General features: G+C 42.3%; 1 protein-coding gene, 1 non-coding gene and 1 pseudogene across 4 annotated transcripts; 2 read left to right on the forward strand and 1 right to left on the reverse strand.

The window, feature by feature from the left end:
• Positions 1-1315: 1315 nt before the first annotated feature.
• TRNAR-CCG (transfer RNA arginine (anticodon CCG)) lies at positions 1316-1388 on the reverse strand. The gene has a single exon. It is a non-coding gene; the product is annotated as a tRNA-Arg (tRNA).
• Positions 1389-1592: 204 nt separating this feature from the next.
• LOC133887721 (pentatricopeptide repeat-containing protein At3g14580, mitochondrial-like) lies at positions 1593-5607 on the forward strand (annotated as a pseudogene).
• Positions 5608-5745: 138 nt separating this feature from the next.
• On the forward strand, positions 5746-9787 carry LOC133888202 (probable UDP-arabinose 4-epimerase 2). 3 transcript variants are annotated; one of them, XM_062328353.1, is made up of 11 exons: positions 5746-6041; positions 6320-6423; positions 6825-6949; positions 7380-7493; positions 7578-7685; positions 7774-7865; positions 8280-8421; positions 8511-8611; positions 8689-8818; positions 8929-9073; positions 9172-9787. In XM_062328353.1, the coding sequence occupies exons 1-11, from the start codon at positions 5749-5751 to the stop codon at positions 9396-9398; spliced, it is 1581 nt and encodes a 526-aa protein (XP_062184337.1). In that variant the 5' UTR covers positions 5746-5748; the 3' UTR covers positions 9399-9787. The 3 variants fall into 3 exon arrangements, with proteins under 3 accessions (XP_062184337.1, XP_062184338.1, XP_062184339.1); XM_062328354.1 differs by having other exon boundaries at positions 5893-6128; positions 6320-6440; XM_062328355.1 differs by having other exon boundaries at positions 5896-6041; positions 6320-6440.
• Positions 9788-18594: the final 8807 nt, after the last annotated feature.

The raw sequence follows: 18594 nt of genomic DNA on the forward strand, positions 1-18594 counted from the left end.
TCACCTTTATGAAACAAGTCAAACATCTCTACCAAAGTGTATTTCAAATGCTCCCAAAAGTGTTTATAGAAGGAAACTGAGAACCCATCTGGGCCAGGAGCAGAAGTAGATCTCATCTCTTTAATAGCTTTCTCGATCTCATTGACAGAAAAAGGTTGAATAAAACTATTAGCCTCCTCAGGTGATAAAGAGCCACTTTCAGACAAAATGTCATCCAATAAAGTCAGACCTTCTCTGTTTTCCTTACCAAATAAGGATTTATAGTAGCTCTCAATATAAATCTTTAGGTCTGACACTCCAGAAATAATCGTAGCATCATCTTCCAAAGAGAAAAATGGAACATTTTCTTTTCCTACCGTTAGCCACCCCATGGAAGAAGCCAGTGTTAGAGTCCCCTTTTAAAATCCACTTTTCACCACATCTCTCATGCCAAAGCATTTCCTCATAAGTGTAAATTTTTTCTAATTCAAACTCTAACTGGTACCTGACTCTCCACTCCTGAGGGCTAAGGTCAGTCAGATCGGCTTTTTGGTCCAGGACTTGAATATTCTTTAACAACTCTTGTTTTTGTTTCATCAACTGGCTCCCATGGTTTGCACCCTAACCTTTGCAAGCTCTTCTAAGTGAGTTTTTTTAGTAGTTTCCAGTAATCTTGCACGTGGAGGTTACTTCTAGTAGGAATTTTTTTTAACACAAACTCACTGAACCTTTCTTGGGAAAGCCAAGTAGCTTCAAATCTAAAAGGATGTTTGTTACGCTTCTTATCATCACCAGTATCAATCAAAATTGGATTATGGTCAGATCCAACTCGAATCAGAGACTTGCAAGAGGCAAGAGAATAAAAGAAATCCTAACCTTCTTTTGTACTATTTTCAATCACAACTAAGTGACATTTTGGATATCTACACTGTCAACTAAGTATAGTAAAATCCAAATATAATGAAATTGCTTGCATTCTACCATATTATTTTTCAAATGTTCTAAGATAAATATGTAACGAGATATAGTTCGACTGTAGGCACCCAAAACGTCACTTCTCTCATGAGTGCGTTTTGCTGCATGCCAAACTGCGTTGGCTAGTTGGAAGTGGTGGTTGGTGAATTACTGTGGCAATTGGTGCAAGTTTCTTCTCTTACTCTTCAATCTTCCATCAACGATACGATCTGGAGGGTTTGCACAAATGGTAGGTAAGACAAATGACCAATCCTAGAGATTTTATGACGAAATTTTTGCTAGCATAATGAGAACTAGAATGTGAGGAACAAATAAAAAATGGAAAAATGCAAATAAAAAATAATAAGGCCAAATCCAATTACGACCACGATGGGACTCGAACCCACAATCTCCCGCTCCGGAGGCGAGCGCCTTATCCATTAGGCCACGCGGTCACGTTGCTAAGGAGCTCAAGTAAACTTTATTATAAGATAAACATATTGCATTCACGACAGCTGGGCTTTCCTAAGAAGCAGCCCATGAGGCCCACTTGAAGAGCTACAAAGGCCCATCATCCTCTGGGCTGGAGGGCACATCGCCGCCGGGGGCCGACCGCCGCCTCCGCTTCTCCCGTAGTCCCGTTCGGTCCCTCCCCTGTCTCGTGCCAAGGTATTTCGTTCCTTCCCAGTCCTCACCTCTCCAGTACGCTCCCTCTTGAGGCCTGAAACGACCCGATTCTTGATGAGCTCCTCCTCCCCCGATGCCTTCCTCCTTGCCGCAGACCATGTCGAGAGCTATATCCTGTCGTTCGGTGCCTCCGTTCTTGAGATTGCGCTCCACGGTGTGTCACGACAGCTGCTGCATGGGCAGATTGGACCACAAGGACTGGCTTGCCCCAAACGAAGTCCTTGAGATCTTTGCAAATATCAGAGAACCTAGTCTGATAACCACCGTGTTAAATAGAGCTTGCAGTCGGAGAGATTACAATCCTAGTGAGGCCCTGTACAGCCTGACGATTGACAAGCTGGCCTGGGCCAGGAGGTTCGGCGATGTGGAGGAGTTGCTGGCCAGGGCAAGAACTGAGAAGTTCAGGTTTTCAGACGATTTCTTCTACCGGCTGATCAAGATGTACGGCAATGTGGCAAACCATCCCGAGAAAGCCATCTAGACGCTCTTTGCAATGCCGGGGTATAACTGCTGGCCTTCTACAAAGGCATTCAACTATGTTCTACACATGCTTGTGTGTAAGCGGCAGTACGAGATAATCCATGAGGTCTACTCGAGCGCGCCTGGCGCCCAGGCTGGGAATGACGCTGGACACCTGCTGCTTCAATATTCTTGTCGAGGGTTTGTGCCAATTTGGTAAATTTGATGAGGCAATTTCATTGCTGCATGAGATGCCAAAGCAAGGGTGTCTGCCTAATGTGACAACCTACTCGACGTTCATGCATTTCCTTTGTCAGCGTGGTCAGGTAGATAAAGCATTTGACCTCCGTGAGAGAATGCAGAAGCAGGAAATTGCCGCAGATACAGTTGTGTACAATATTTTGATCTCTGATCTCTGAAGGGAGGGGAGAGCGACTGAGGCGTTCAATCTGTTCAAATCAATGACGTCTGAACACTCCTTTCCTAATTCAGGGACTTATCAGGTACTTCTTGATGGCCTCATCAGCTTAAGAAAGTTCCTAGAGGCCAAGGACCTTGTAAGCATAATGAGTGCAGAAGTTTGATGCCAAGTTTCCAATCATACAAGTTGCTAATTGATGGCCTCTGTAGCACTGACTGCTTAGATGATGCACATCTTGTCTTGAAACAAATGGTGGAGCAAGGTTTTGTTCCTAGAATGGGTACTTGGACAAAACTTCTTACATGCATGTGCTATATTTGTTTTCCATCAGCGATTTTCTTGACCTGACAAGACACTTGAACGGAGAACTTGGAGTTTTGCAAGACACTTGAATGGAGACCTTCAAGTTCTGTTGATGGAACCAGGGGACCAAATGCCAGCTTAACTACTGCTTAGTCCTGCACATTACATCCATATCATTCTTGTTGGAACATTAGGTCTCAGAAAAAACAAGACTAGTCTATAGTGCTGTCTATACAGAGTGTTACATGATTCTACTTTGTGTTACTTTCTTGGCTGTCAACCTGAAATATATTTGGATGGTGTGAAGCTGACAAAAATCTGTTCTATTTGGTAAGTTTGTGACGTTACATTAAATCTGTTAAATGAAAAACGACATATTTTATCCATTCTAGAATCTAGAGTCTAATGTTTAAATGTGAAATATCAAATTCTGAAGACAACACTTGTGCATTTGCAGTTGATCTTCACTTCAGCCTTCTCATCTTCTTCTCTGGAGCTTCCTGTTGTTGGATTCCAGGTTCGCAATAAGAAAGATGCATGTCATGAGGTAGTCTTTTTTTGGCCTTTACATCATTGAAACAGAGTACCTAATAGTTATTTAGACTTTTACATCCTTAGGATAACTGCCTGTGGAGAAATTTTCTTGTTACGGATCTGTAAGATTTTAGGATGGAACCTCCAAGTCCCATTCTTGTAAGCTTGCTTGTGGAGAAATTTTCTTGTTACGGATCTGTAAGATTTTAGGATGGAACCTCCAAGTCCCATTATTGTAAGCTTGCTGAATGAATGCAGATTATTAACCTAATTGCTTCTTCTTTTTTGCGTTTCAGCTTTGATAGGATGTACTTACGCGATGAAAAGAATCTGGTTCAGTAGGGAAGCCGCTGCATGGGGCAGCATTGCTGTATAGCTGAGAAAAACCTTTCCAAAAGAACCCGGAGGTGGGTGTTGAAGGTAGATCAGGCTGGAAAGTTTGATAGACACATGATTACAAAAATTTGGCAATTTACCATCTGTGAGGCATTCATATTATGAGGCTGTTCTGCACAGCCTCAAGTACCGAACCCGGTTTCGTATTTGAGTCTGGAAACTCTGCATATACTGCAATCAACAATCAGGATTACTTTGTTCCACAAATTTGTCTACGTAATATTTATCAGGAAGTTTTGGTAGTCTGGAGAGACCATCTCATTAAGCAAAGGCAACTAATGTGTACAGTGTACTAGACAATCATGTGCATCTACCTTGGACCATGTAAGTTCTATGATTAGTCAACCATCGTCTGCTGGAATAGAAGTGTATCACGCAGTACGTTGATGGTACAATACGATACTTTATCGAACAAATCTCTCATTTCCCATTTTTCAAGTATTGTGAAAATTGACCTGTTGAGAATTTGGTGATAGGATAATTTCCGCTATGGGATTATTGGTACGCCTCCAGTGTGGAGAGCTAGTGGTTGCAGGCTTGCAGTGCCGTCTCGTCCTGGGAGAGGCTAGCTTGGGAGAGGCTAGCTTCTCTGCCCATCTTTAGCTGTTTTTTAAAAGCTGAGATGCCTGCCTTAGCCCTGAGCATGTGCAGGAGAACTGTGTCTATGTTAAGGAACCGGCGCTTAACAATTTCCTGCCATGCCATGAAGGCATTCACTGACAGATTATCACAATAAGTCTTCAAAAAAAAAAAAAAAAAAAGATGTGCAGTATGGATCGGGCACCTGCCTGATCCTTACTGCCACTGAACATGAAAGCTCAGGTTGTCTGCTGTCACTTCATCTCGTTTTGGCCATCTCATTCAGCTTGCTGCCACTGAACATGACTGGTAAGCCAATACATGCTCTACTTCCTACCTGCTGCAGTAGAAAATGTATTACTGCCAGTCTGACTCTCATATCTTCTGTTGAACCCCCATAACACAGGTGATCTGCATCGTGAGCTTCTATTGAGTTTGACCTGATTTTCTCCCTAATTGCAGGCCTCCCAAACGCACGAAAATCTAGCCAGCGCTCCAATAATTTACAAACGTTTGGCAGGTTTCGATCTACTACTTGCAAGTGCATGCACAGCCTCACCTCCAATCAGAGTGCAGCACGGAAGATTCCCAGAACCAAACATGAAAAGAAAAACGAGAAGAAAAATAATATATGTCTATATCTGATTAGGAATAGTTAGGTAACATCTCAATCTCTCGCACAATAGGGTTGACCAGCTCCGAAGCACGCCAGTCTGAATCGCTCAAACCATCCACTGCTTGTTTGCTTGCTCTGCAGGCTCTGCTATCACTAAATTTATGTTTTATTTTCCACCGGCAAATACTGACATTTGATCCACCGATTACAGTCGATTCTGAACTGATAGGAGATTAGTATATTTTGATTATTGTTTCGTGTACTTGTAATGAGGTTTTTCTTTGCTGAATCCTGTTTTGTCGGAGGTTGCAGCCAGCTATTGCATTGAAGGATCAGTCGGTGTGGGCACAGAAGCCAAAACAGAAGAGGAGAAAGAATTTGGGAGTCCGTGTGGAAGGAAAGCGCCTTGCAATCACAAGAGAAACACGGAGTAGAAGAACGAGGGAGCATTGACTCGCACAATTCCTGTGGCTTTCTCGCTGTCAAGCTACCCAACTTTCATGGTCCTTCGGAAATACTTAAAGTTGTCTCTGGAATCCAAATGCTATTCAGCACACAAGGATTTACTACTCCATTTATCAGTAAAAAAAGCACGGTTTTTTACAGCCCATTGCGGCTCAAATGTAATGTACATGACATCCAATCGGGACCAACAAATAAATGTGGTTTCATATTGATATTTCTCTGACCAAATGACAGGCAATCAAGGTGGTGACTCACCAGAAAACACGAAAGAATTTAGCCAATAAAGGAAAAAACTTTTTTTTTGGGCATAAAGGAAAGAACTTTACGCAAATACGCAAGAATCCAGGCTAGCTACATGAAAAAGGATTCCTCAAAAAGAAAAAAAATTATAAACGCAACAAGATTCTACAAGAACCGCCACGTGCTTTGTTATGACCAGGTAATAGAAACGCCCCCCCCCCCCCCCCCCGACGACCCGCTCTTCCTCAGTTGCCACCCCTCCCCTTCCCCCGCCGCTTCCATTCCCATCTTGGCCTGGACAGCTGGGCTCCCTCCCACCGTTTCCGCCTCCCGGGCGCGTACCGATCTTGCGCCGCGCTGGGCGAATCTGCTCCCTTCGCTGGCCACGTCGATCTGCTCGCGCCAGGGGTGGGTTCCCTCGCCGTGATCCCTATTTCTCGCCTTCGCGTTTCTTCCGCCAAGGATTTGAGTTCTTGCAAGGGCGAGGCATTTCCGGTTGGTCCTCGCCGCCTTCTGCTTCTCGCTTCCCTTTCGTTTTGATTTCTTATGAGCAAATCAAAGTGCTTTTCTGTTGTTGTCGTGTGGAGATTATTCTTAAACTTGCAAAGTTCTGTTTTTGAAACGAGCTTCGGTATATTTCTGCCGTGTGTTCTTACAAATTATCTGGTACAAATTACATAATACAGATTCATAGGTGGGACAAGAGAAGTTGAGTTCTTGGTTTCATTCTTGGAAGCTGACCTCACATGCCAACAACCCCCAGGAGCAGAAGTCAGGCTAGGACCACTAGGTCTTGGATCTTGTCAGGCACATCCATTTCTTCTTTCTCCGTTTATGCTGCCTTTTTTTGGGTCCTTTTTCCTTCTTATTCTACTGATCTGGATGTAAACAGGAAAGAAAATTTCAAGTACTGTGAAGTTGTAAACCAAAATGTTGGACCATGAAAATTACCAAAAAAGATTATTTTTTACTGTAGTTTGTGATCATGTAAAATTAGTTTCTACAGTGTGCTAACCATCCAAATTTAATACAAAACCTATTACACTTGTGAAACTGCGATATTGATTCCCCAAACGACTAATGTTGCATACCAGTAGAGTTAACTGATCTTTCTGGCTTACATACCATAGTTGGGGCCAGCGCATTATGAGTTTACTTGCACTCTTTTAATTCGCCCAATCGCTTTCGCAGGGATGGACTTCGCTGATTCTAGACGGAAACCTAATTTCACAGGGAAGATCGCTGTGGCTGCTGCGCTCACGGTCATGTGCATAATTGTGTTGAAACAGTCTCCTGGTTTCAGCAGTACTAGTGCGGTACGTGCTGAATCTCTACACAACTAATGCGTGTCACTGTCACTTTCTGTTGAGTTGGTATTTGTCAATTCCTTCTTTCAGACGATTTAAGTAGGCTGTTTCAGATTCCATGGTACATTAATACAATGAATTCGTCAGGAAGTGCCATTAAGGAAATTGGAAGAAACATTTGTGCCATGAATGATGCCTTCTATTCTTATGGTTTAAGTTTTGCTGCTCTTCCTGTGTTGTGCTAGGGTTATTTTCCTGATACATTATATATTAGTTCTTGATAAAGCACAGTTACAATTCTGTCAGAGGTATATAATTTTAGCAATTTCCTGGAAGCATTTCAGATTGCTGTCGATGCACTAGTTTGCAGTTTTTTACTATCACAGTTTTACTCTTTCAATATGGAGGCTTTTTGTTGATGCACTCACATGTCCTGCAGTTCTCTCGCCATGAAATTGGGGTGACCCATGTGTTAGTGACTGGTGGTGCTGGGTATATTGGCTCGCATGCTACTCTTCGTCTCCTTAGGGACAACTACCGAGTTACCATTGTGGTAAATTCTTATTCCTAACTCGCTTTCTATCTCTCATTATGGAACTTTGATAGTAATAGGAACTTTGCCATTTGATGTTTACAGGATAACCTTTCTAGGGGGAACATGGGAGCCGTCAGAGTTCTTCAACGACTGTTTCCAGAGCCTGGAAGGCTTCAATTTATTTATGCTGATCTAGGTGATGCGAAAGCTGTATCCTTTATCTGAAGTTTGATAACTTAGTGGTTTGTTCTACATTTCTGCTTTGGTGAGATCTGTTTTGCACTTAACCAATAGTCAGGTAAACAAAATATTTTCGGAGAATGCCTTTGATGCTGTTATGCATTTTGCTGCTGTTGCCTATGTTGGTGAGAGCACAATGGAGCCACTCAGGTACTAGGCTTAACTTGGGCGTGCAATATGCCAGTTTTCTTGTATTGCTCGAATATTTGGAAACTTGGCCCTACACTATTCATGTGCAATTCTTTGATGTGTATGTAGCAAAGTACCCCTATTTTCCTTTATTATTGAAACAAAATACCCAAATATGGCCATCTACTTCCACAGCATTGTATTGAATGAAAATTCAAAGTTAATAATACAAGCCACACCATTTTGTCATTCGTGATAGCCCATCTTCAAATTTAGTTCAAAATGCACCTATAATTTATATGGATGTAGGGTAAGTTTGAAACACTTTGCTCCTCTAATTCCTTCATGTGCTGCTTCCTGGGTATTAGTGCACCCTGCAGAAATCATCTGCAGCAAATATTGTTCCTACTAACCACTCTAACACTGATATAACAGGTACTACCACAACATAACATCAAATACATTGACAGTGCTTGAGGCAATGGCGGCACATAATGTAAATACTCTGATTTACTCGAGTACTTGTGCAACATATGGAGAACCTGATACGATGCCTATTGTAGAAACAACTCCTCAGGTTGGCCTCTTGATGCACGATCTTTACTTTTCTGGATGTTATGGATACTGTCAATGATTTGATTCTAACTATTTTCTAAACCAACGCAGAATCCTATCAATCCATATGGAAAGGCAAAGAAGATGGCCGAGGACATCATTTTAGATTTTACAAAGTCAAAGAAATCGAACATGGCTGTCATGATCTTAAGGTTGAGTTTTCCGCAGCCTAGACTAGAATAGAATCTACAGAATAATTCTAACTCAGTTCCCGTCTCCTTTAAATTAGATACTTCAACGTGATTGGATCAGACCCAGAGGGACGGCTAGGGGAAGCTCCAAGGCCAGAGCTGCGTGAGCATGGACGAATTTCTGGTGCTTGCTTCGATGCTGCTCTGGGAATCATTCCAGGGCTGAAGGTACTCTTCATGCTCATTTCAGCATCATCAATTTCCCTATTTAAGTAGCTGTATCCATCACTTTCACATGAAAGAATAATGATGATATATAACTTTCTTTTCTCCTTCAGGTTCGAGGAACCGATTACCCTACTGCAGATGGAACTTGCATTAGGGACTACATAGATGTCACAGATCTTGTTGACGCCCATGTCAAAGCTCTTGATAAAGCTCAGCTTGGCAAAGTTGGAATCTACAATGTTGGCACAGGCCAAGGTTGTTGAACCAGATCAACAATTGCACATTAACAAGGCCATTTATTTAAGATCATATCTTCCCTTGTTTCTGAACGTGACATTTTTATGTTTTATCAGGTAGATCAGTGAAGGAGTTTGTAGAAGCATGCAAGAAAGCAACAGGAGCTTCCATCAAGATCGAATATCTTACCCGTAGACCCGGAGACTATGCTGAGGTATACAGTGACCCATCCAAAATCCACAGCGAGCTCAACTGGACGGCTCGTTACACTGATCTCCGTGAAAGCCTTTCCATGGCGTGGAAGTGGCAGAAAGCCCACCCGAACGGATATGGATCAGCCTGATTCAGAGTTCAATAGGTTCAGATTTTCATCAGGCTTTCATACACAGATTCATGGGTCCATGTGCAGCCATATAACCTTCAGACAATTGGTTCTTTACCATAGATAAATAGCAGACAGCCACAGAAGAGTCCTGCTCTTTTTTTTTTTTTGGCAGCGCTGGAAGAAAACACAGGATCAATCACAGAGCGAATGCCCTACCTGTTTCTTGATTAGGTTCATATATAGTTTTCTTTTCAATGTTGACGTTTTTATTCATTTTAATATGTGCTGAGGCACAATATAATAGCACAAATGCAAAATTGTGTTGTAGACAGAGTAGATCAATCTTGTGTATGAACCTTCACGGTGGTGGAATGAAAAGATATAAATAAATTGTTGCATGCTCCTTATTTCAAGTCTACTCAAGCCGCCTTCTGGCATGTTCACCGTTTGAATTTCTTGTGTTATGTGATACAGAGATGAAACTGCATTTTTTTTAAATAACTGATCTCACCTGTACAAAATATGATACTAGTACATGTGATTGATACATCATATTTACATAAGAATTGCAACAGCAATTCTTCACCAAAAAGAAAGAAATAAAGCATGCTAGCTTAATCAGAGGCCCACCATCACTACACATTCAAGGGTCGTATACACTTAACCCTTTTGTGTCATGTTGCGTAGCAGAGGCCCAAGATAGAGATTCCATGCCCTACAAAAAAAGAACCTAACGCCCCCTATTTTTATGCCCTTTTATACACTTAATCATTTAATCTACACACTCCATTTCTGTATCTTGGGCCCCTCTATTATTGAGGTATTGTCCATTTATACCTTTCGCAAAGTTTACCGTAAAATCTAACGGAACAAACATGTAAAACACATCTGAATACTCCCAGTTGATCTTTCTTTGACCCCCAATGGATTACCAGCATGAGATTTCTACATTGCCAAACCACCTACCAGCACTGCCTAGCCTAGTTAGTGACAACCACAACTGGGTCCGTGCAAGCAGACACGATGTCAATGATTTGTCAAGGCAAAGGACCAACTAGGAAAACTCATGCATTTCTCATTGTCAAGGCAAAGGACCAAATGGAGAATACTGCCAAACTATGAGGAACCCATGAATCCAAAAGAAACAGGGGGGCGTTAGGTAATTTCCTAAAATAGATTTAGATTCAAATCATTCAAATCGGTTGCCATGCGCCCGCGCAACTCACCGACAAGTATGCTCTGCTCTGTAATCTCGACTCTGCAGCTCGCTGGGCGTCGTCAGAAGAAATCGAACCATGCTTCAAGAAAGGGGCGCATGAGCAGAAACTCCAAGGGAAGCAGCAGCTCGGGTCCCCCGGCGTGCCAGAGCACGGCCCCCGCAGCCTCGACGGCGCGCCGGACGAAGGCAGGCGGCCGCGCGTCGCGGAGCCGCATGCCGTGCATGATGCACAGAAGACCGCCGGACATCAGCGCGAATGCCAAGACGAATCGCCATGCAGTTCCGGGGGCGAAAGCCGCGCCGCCGGCGTCGGCGTCGCTGCCGACCATGCGGGGGACGAGGAACGACGCCGCGGTGAGCACGGCAGCGAACCCGATGCCGACGTAGTCGGCGCGCCGGTGCACTTGCCGCCCGTTCCGATCGGGGTCCATGTGCTCGTTCTGGTAGGAGTGTTGGCGTCGGCGGGAGCGCGGGAAGCGGGAGGGCAGGCGGCAGCAGGGCACCCCTCCTCCTCCTCCTCGGGAACTGCGATCTTTTAGGCGCTTTTGCGGTGGTTGTGGAACGCAGCCTTGGGATTCGATCCGAGAGGCTGCGCTTGTATATATGAAGGCGGCCATGTGGAGGCATGCAATTGCATGGAAGTTAGCACGGAATATTTCTGGAAAAGATGATTGCCACGGAAACTGTACTTCGTGTCCATGGGAACTGAGAGCCTGAGAAGTAGCTGAGAAAATGCACTCTTTTGTCGGATTGCCGTCATGGAAGGCGTCTAGTCCTTCTCGGACGCTTCCTTTCCTCTGCTCTGGGCGAACCCAATTGAAATTTACAATCTTCGTTTCAAAACGGCATTGCGCGCGCATTCACGTCTCGTTTTAAAACGGCACCGGGAGAATGAATTGAAATGTTCATGTGCTGAACTCTATGCGCAGAATTGAAATCATACATGTGAGGGTGAGTTCATGCGACGTCGAATTTTCTGCCTGATAGAAGATGTTCAGTTTGGACTGTGAGTGAAACTCTGAATTTATTTCCCCCCTGAGAAAACTCAGAACTCTGATTCAGATGATGCAGCCCACCACATCACTGTACAGTATTATCCGTACATATCATACCAACTTCTAATTATAGTTAAAGAATCATTACTGAATCACACTTGGTTTTGGGAGATACTAAATTTTCTTACTAAAGTTGGTTTTTTTTATAAAGAAAATTTTATTGACTCTTATTGTCGTAACAAGTAAATACAATTGTATAACAGATTTCTCTCGATCTCTACATGACTAAGATACACACAGTCCAAAAGATAAGAAAACAATTGAAAATAAAATGGATTCCTCTAATAGGAAAACTCCAAACATGCAACATTATGATGCTCGCCGAAATTGCTTGAAAGCACGTGAACTGCCCGCATCTGGTCAGATGAAAACAAACAACCATGTTGAACACTCTCTCATGTGCTAGTACTCTAGTAGTAGTAGTTGCAGTTTAGTTTAACGTAGATGGCTGCATGACATGCCCGTCTCTGTAGAAATAAAGTATAATTGATTCATCGTCCTTGCGTTCTTTTGGTTGTTTTTGGTGAAACTGACTGGATCGGTGAAAGCCATATTCTGTACCACTAATTTTTCAATCATAGCTGCGCAATTACGTTGAGGCCGTTTTTGCGGCTGATAGATCCAGATAGGTCTTGCCAGCTTTAGTCACAAAGTGACTTTCATCTAGACGTAGACAAGGAAATCAGAAAATATTTTTGAGTTTTCAGTCATACTTTTAAACTGACAATCAAACGTTTCACTGAAAGAAAGCTTCATGATCAGTTAGGACTGACACAAATTTCTTTTGTAACTTAAATTTTAAAAACTATGGGTTCTTTGCCATATGTATAAAAAAAACTTCATATTTAAAGACATGTTTTAGAAAGCTACTCATTTAAGGCAACAAGTTTTTTTTTAAGAAAAAATACAGGTTTTAGAATTGCTCAGCATCCCAAATCCCACCTGACAATGATGACTCACATGTCCATCTAGCACAACATAATAGGAGCCATAATATTTTGTTACACCGACATGTGGGCCACCCTTGTCAGGTGGTGTTGGAGGTGGCGAAAATTCTAAAACGTGTAGCTTTTTGAAAACATGTGGCTTTAAATGTGTGATTTTCTGATACAATATGTTCTTAAATGTAGTTTTTCTAAATATGTGCCAAAGAACTAGTAGTCTTTTTAAATTTACTCTTAACTTAAATCTGGTGATTATGCGCAAAAAGAAATTAGAGCGAGTAACTTCTGAGAAAATATGCGGAGGACAGCAGTATCTCGCAGTCCAAAAGCTTTCTTGTTGACAGTGGTTACATGGTGCAAGAAAAGGTTTTCCGTGCAGTCCAGTTGAATGAGTTGATCATGGAGGAAATGCACGCCCATATGGCAAGATTCCCCATGAAGGCAGTTTCTCTGTTCGTGCGTGCCTCCGCTTCACGAAAGTGACCGATCGATCTGTGTACCTTTTGCCTTCCGGTTTTGCACCACCTGACGCTCCGAAACAGACCTGAATTCTCATCCATGAAGAGCAACAAGTACAGAAGTACTCCTGTTTGTTCTAGAAAGCAAAGGGCAGGAGTACGTTCGTGGGGATGCATTCTTGGTCGGTACCAAAGCTGAATAATGCATTCCAAGAATGTTGAGTGATTATGGATGGCACATCAGAAATTGTTTTTGCTTTCTTTTGTGAAGAAAGAAATTGAATTTACCTGTTCCTTTCTTCAATTTTTCTTTAAAAAGAAAAGATGAACCTAGCAAATGAAGTGTCGTTTTCATATCACACTGCAAGGCTATACTAATCATATACGTTTACGAAATTACAGACAAGCAGCGGTGTGTACGGCTACAAGTCGCATGAGAGATGCATTTGTTAACCATCAAATTTCGTGCATGTTCTGGAACGTGTTTGGAAGGATCGAAGAAGATTTAAAAATTCTCTGATTTACTGTTGGTTCACACTACATTGTTCTCTTGACGTCTCATTTCTAAACGGCACTGGGAGAGGAGACGCCTGCGTTGCCTCCATGAACTCTCCGCGCGGAATTGAAATTTTACAAGTCTGAGAGAGCGTATTCATATGATCTAGCCCACTATAGTACTATACAATATCAACCGTAGAAATCGTACCAGATTCCAATTGCTCAAGAATCATTGCAGAATCATACTTTATTTTCGGGAAAAAAAATTCATGCGAAAGTTGCGCGAAAGTTGCACTAAAGCACGTGAACTACTCGGGCTTAGTCTGATGAAAAAGAAACAACCAATGTTCAACACTCTGTCCGTACTACCAGTAGCTGCAGTCGGTTTTATTTTTGTATAAAGGAAAAAGTTTTGGCTTTTTGCATCAATTGATGCATACAGCCTGTGTTTATTAATACAACATTTCATCGTGAGGAAAATAAGGGAAATAAAAAAACCTTGACCACATAGCCTATCATTATACGGCATCCTATTCTTGATGAAGATTTGCATGGTCACCGCATCTAAACAGTGACATGGCTTCAGAATATTTTTTCTTTCTATTTTCTTTTGTAGCAAACTACAGAAACGCAATCAATAGATTTCCCTAAAAATTACCTGCATCAAAGTAATATTAGATTTTTTATTAAAAACAATATCATTACGGCAGAACCATATAGACAAAAAATGACAGCTACCCCTACTGGAACTCGTAATTTAGTGGTAGCTCCCCCTCGTTCTTAGCCAATTCACCCACACTGCTAGGTTTTTAATTCCTAAGGCAATAGTGATTATGTGCTAAATGGATCTAGTAAGATGACACTTAAAGAATAAATGATGTATGTTTTTATTGTGGTTGCAGAAGCTATCTTTTAAGCTATCATTCTAATTTCTTTTGATCAAATTATTCTTGGTTAAAATCACTTCTCTATATAAATACCATAAGAAAATATTGATCTTTAGTGAGAGCTTCATATTCCATAGATCTATTGTTGTAACGGATCATTTGTTTGTACATGGAATGAATTGAAAATTTAGTATTTGCATGCAAACTCCAAATAAAAGTGTCTCGGCCATTGCATAAATGAACATGCACTAGTTTGGTCACCATATTATACCAAGCAATTTGTTTATCATCAATAATTAGTCTACAAAACGAGAGGTTTAGCGGTGTGGAACTCATGACTTCTGCCATCGTGGACTATTTCCTTCTAACCACATTATACATCGAATGATAGTGTTCACTCAGAGGGGTATTACCCAACAAAGTATCATTACAGAATCTAATTTGGCATCCATTCTTAATCTAGAAATATCCTCATATGAGGAATTCATGTTTCACTTTTATGAGTCCGGACCAGAAGTGAGAATCTTTTGGTTTTACTTCAACCTGAGTGAGAGATTTGTCGCCTAGGTATTTATTTCTGAGCATTTGTTGCTAGATTTCATCCTCATTAAACACTCTAAAAAGCCACCTGCTGAGGAGACAAATATTCTTAATCGAGAGATTAGTAATGCCTAATCCACCCTGATCTTTAGGTTGGCATAGGATGTCCCATCGAGCAAGCCGATACTTCTTTTTATGGTTATCTCCTTGCAAAAAAAAAAAAACTAGGATCAAAGATAATTTAGTCTTTTTATCATATCTTAGAGGACTTCAAAGAAGGACATCATGAAAATGAGAAGACAACTTAATATTAAGTTTAGAAGTACTAATCGACCTCTAACAGATATAAGGCTTCCCTTCCAGCTACTCAGTTTTCTCTCAAACTTTTCTTCAATCCCCTTCCAGTCGCTATTCCTTAGCTTCATGTGAATCATTGGAATGATAAGATATCTGAAGAGCAAAGATCCAATATCACATCTAAATAATTGTGTGTATTGATCTTCATATTATTTAGCAGCCTCATAGCAAAAGATCTTATTTTTATGAAGGTTAATCTTAAGCCCAAATAATTATTCAAACATAAACAATATGAGTTTCATATTTTTTGCTTACTCAAGTTTATGATCCGTGAAAATGATGGTGTCATATGTATAATTCAGTCGATTTTATACTGTTTATATTGTTTATTTGGTTTAATTTAACGTTGATGACATGCCCGTTTCTGCTCAAATAAAGTACAACTGGTTCATTGTCCTTGTGTGCTTTTGGTGAAACGCTGACAGGATCGACGAAAGCCATATTTTAATATTACGTTGTTTTCCATAGCTGCGCAATGATGTGGAGGCCGTTTCTGAGGCTGGCAATTCCAGATGGGTCTTCTTCCCTTTACCCAGAGAATTCTCTTCCTGTTCTAGAAGATGAAAATATAGAATATGCTGTGTTTTCAAAATCTCCAGAGTACTAAACTTGGCATCACAGCCTGTTGACTGAAAGAATGCTTCAAAATTCTTCGTCTGCAAACCAAAAAAAACAAAAAACAAACAAACATAGCTTCATATTCTGAAGGACTGGCCCGAACATTGTATTTGGTGACTCTGCTCAAAAGGAAATTGTAGCTAGTAAATTCTGAGAAATTTGTACCATACGAAGGTGACCAATCCCTGAACTGCTGGTTTGGTACTACGTCTACGTACTCAGCATTCCGAAGCAGTCCTGAATTTTCTTACGTGAAGAGCAACGAGTACTGATATATTGTTCTCAAAAGCAAAGGGCTTTCTAATTGTACGAGTTAAGAGGTAGTAATGAAAACTAATAATAATGTTCTCCAGTAACTTAAGTTCGAGTCGAAGATGACACATCATAAAGGAAATGAAGTTGCTGTTTCTTTCACCAAAAGAAAACGAGTCTAACCGTCGTTTCTCATATCTTGTTGCAAAATTCTCTCTGAACTATATACATTTGGTTTATGAAATTACGGACGAGAAGCAGTTTGGACGGCTACGTTCGCATCAGAGATGTACGCAACCATTCCTCCGTTGTCGTTGTGGGACGAAGGTGTTTGGAAGGATCCTAAAAAAACAACAAAAACGTCACTTGTGTTACATCTGCGTTGGTCATTGTCTCCAGACTTTCAGTTTCCCCGATCGGAAATTTTTATACTATTTACTCCCGTACATGTGCGTGTATATACTTGTCAGAACCAGAACGTGTTCTTCGAAACGGGTGTTTTCCCAGTCTGTATTATGGCGCGCAATTGCCTAGGAAAGTGCACTCCAGGTTGTGAGATGATGCAGCAGATTAAAACAAAAGAGATAATGTCGAAGGTTCAGATAAAGAACTCAAATTGGGACAAGTGCTGAAGCACCAAATGGCAGATTAAGCGAGGTGCGGGCAGAGCAGGCTCGACATGAGTCGCATTGGTACGCTACCTCATGTTCATACGGCGTACCGTGGTAACGACCCGCGGTTTTGGAGAAACTCACATTCGGGAAGCTCACGCGAAGCAACCAAGGCCAATATACGTGGATCACGGCCTTTGGGGGCCGAATACGTGCACTCTGTTTTCCTGCTCTGCGCTGCAGCCTAATGGTTTCTTTCTCTTCGTTTCATTTCGTTCTCGGTTCCATTTTTCGTTCTTATTTTCTTTATTTCTCTCATATTCGACAGTTTTTTTTTCGAGAGAAATCGTAAAAGAAAAATACTAGTAAAGATAGGAGTATAACGTATTATTGTTCTCCAAGATCGTTAAAAAAAGGCTGTATTCTCCAAAAGATGATCGTCTAATTGACCGAACACGAGTGCAGTGACCGAGACGAGACTGAACTGCCGAGTCCGAGACTCTGGGGCGGTCATGCGGGCTCGTATCTGGGATATGCAGGGCAGGCGTAGATTCGTTGCCCATTTGTAGGTCGGGATTGGGCGCCTTGATTTGTCACTTTCGCAGGTTGGAAATATTTAGCAGTGATGACGATCCAATGCAATACTCGTCGTCGGTGCCCGGCGCTGTTGGCGCGTTCAGACGTGACGCGTTCGAGTTCAGAACCACAGGCAGGCGGCGATGACCCAGATGGACGGTACTTGATTTTGTCTGCATACCGTCGTGCATATGTCCATGACAGCTCCCTTGTCTCTTATGCCCTGTCCGACGGGACGACGACTCATCGACCATGTTGCCGAGCTCCGAGGATTCCCTGGAGATCTTGGCCGCGCCGGCGCGCGCGGCCACGGAGCTGCGGTGGCCCGGGTTCGCCTTCATCATGTTCTACGCGGCCGGCGACATGCGTGCGGAGGCGGCGTATGTGGGGAAGGTCAACAGCTTGATCCTATTTCTGGTGTTCTTGGTAGGAGTCTGGACGGTCAACCTGTCCATGCTTACTGGGAGGGGTTCCCGGCCGCCACGCCGGTGGCGGCGGCGGAAGATCTTTGCGGCGGAGAGGTCAAAGAAAAGCGACATTGGTGCCTAGAGCTGCACGTGTCGCTGCTTCAAAAGGTTAGGAAGATCTCATGCTCTGTTTTTTTTTTTGGAATGGGACCGGGTTTATAGATAAACCAGAAGCACAGCAAACCCGTATTTAGAAACTTCATCCTCCAACGCAGTCGAGGAAAACATATCGGACTCCGTCGGAGCAAGCCCTGATGACCCGAGAGAAGATCGAGATTCACCGGAGCAAGCCCAACGACCCGAAGACATGAAGGAACACATAGGAGAACTAACACATCCCCAAACACAGCTACCCTACCAACAATACTAACACTCATCCGCACTAAAATGAAGAGGCTGGAAAGGGAGTGAGTTATGTTGCCTGTGCGGGAGAAAGGAAACGGTGGATCATATCTTTTTGCAGTGTGTTCTTGTCAACTTCACATGGAGTGTGATAAGAGAGTGTTTTGGGTGGGCGAACCAATCCAGGACCCTTGATGACCTTGCTACTAACATTTGATAAAGAATCTGAATTTGCCCGCAACTATGTGTCTCTTCTTTTTTGCAGGTTTGAGTTGATCGTTGTGGTGCACTAGAAACAAGATGGCGATCAAAAGGGTCTTCCCCAACAAGCCGATTGATATTCTTCTCAAAAGTATTTCTTGCTTGCAGTGTTGGAGAATCTTGCTCAAG

Source organism: Phragmites australis, chromosome 13 (genome assembly GCF_958298935.1).
Source record: "Phragmites australis chromosome 13, lpPhrAust1.1, whole genome shotgun sequence".
NCBI classification, from domain to species: Eukaryota; Viridiplantae; Streptophyta; class Magnoliopsida; order Poales; family Poaceae; genus Phragmites; species Phragmites australis.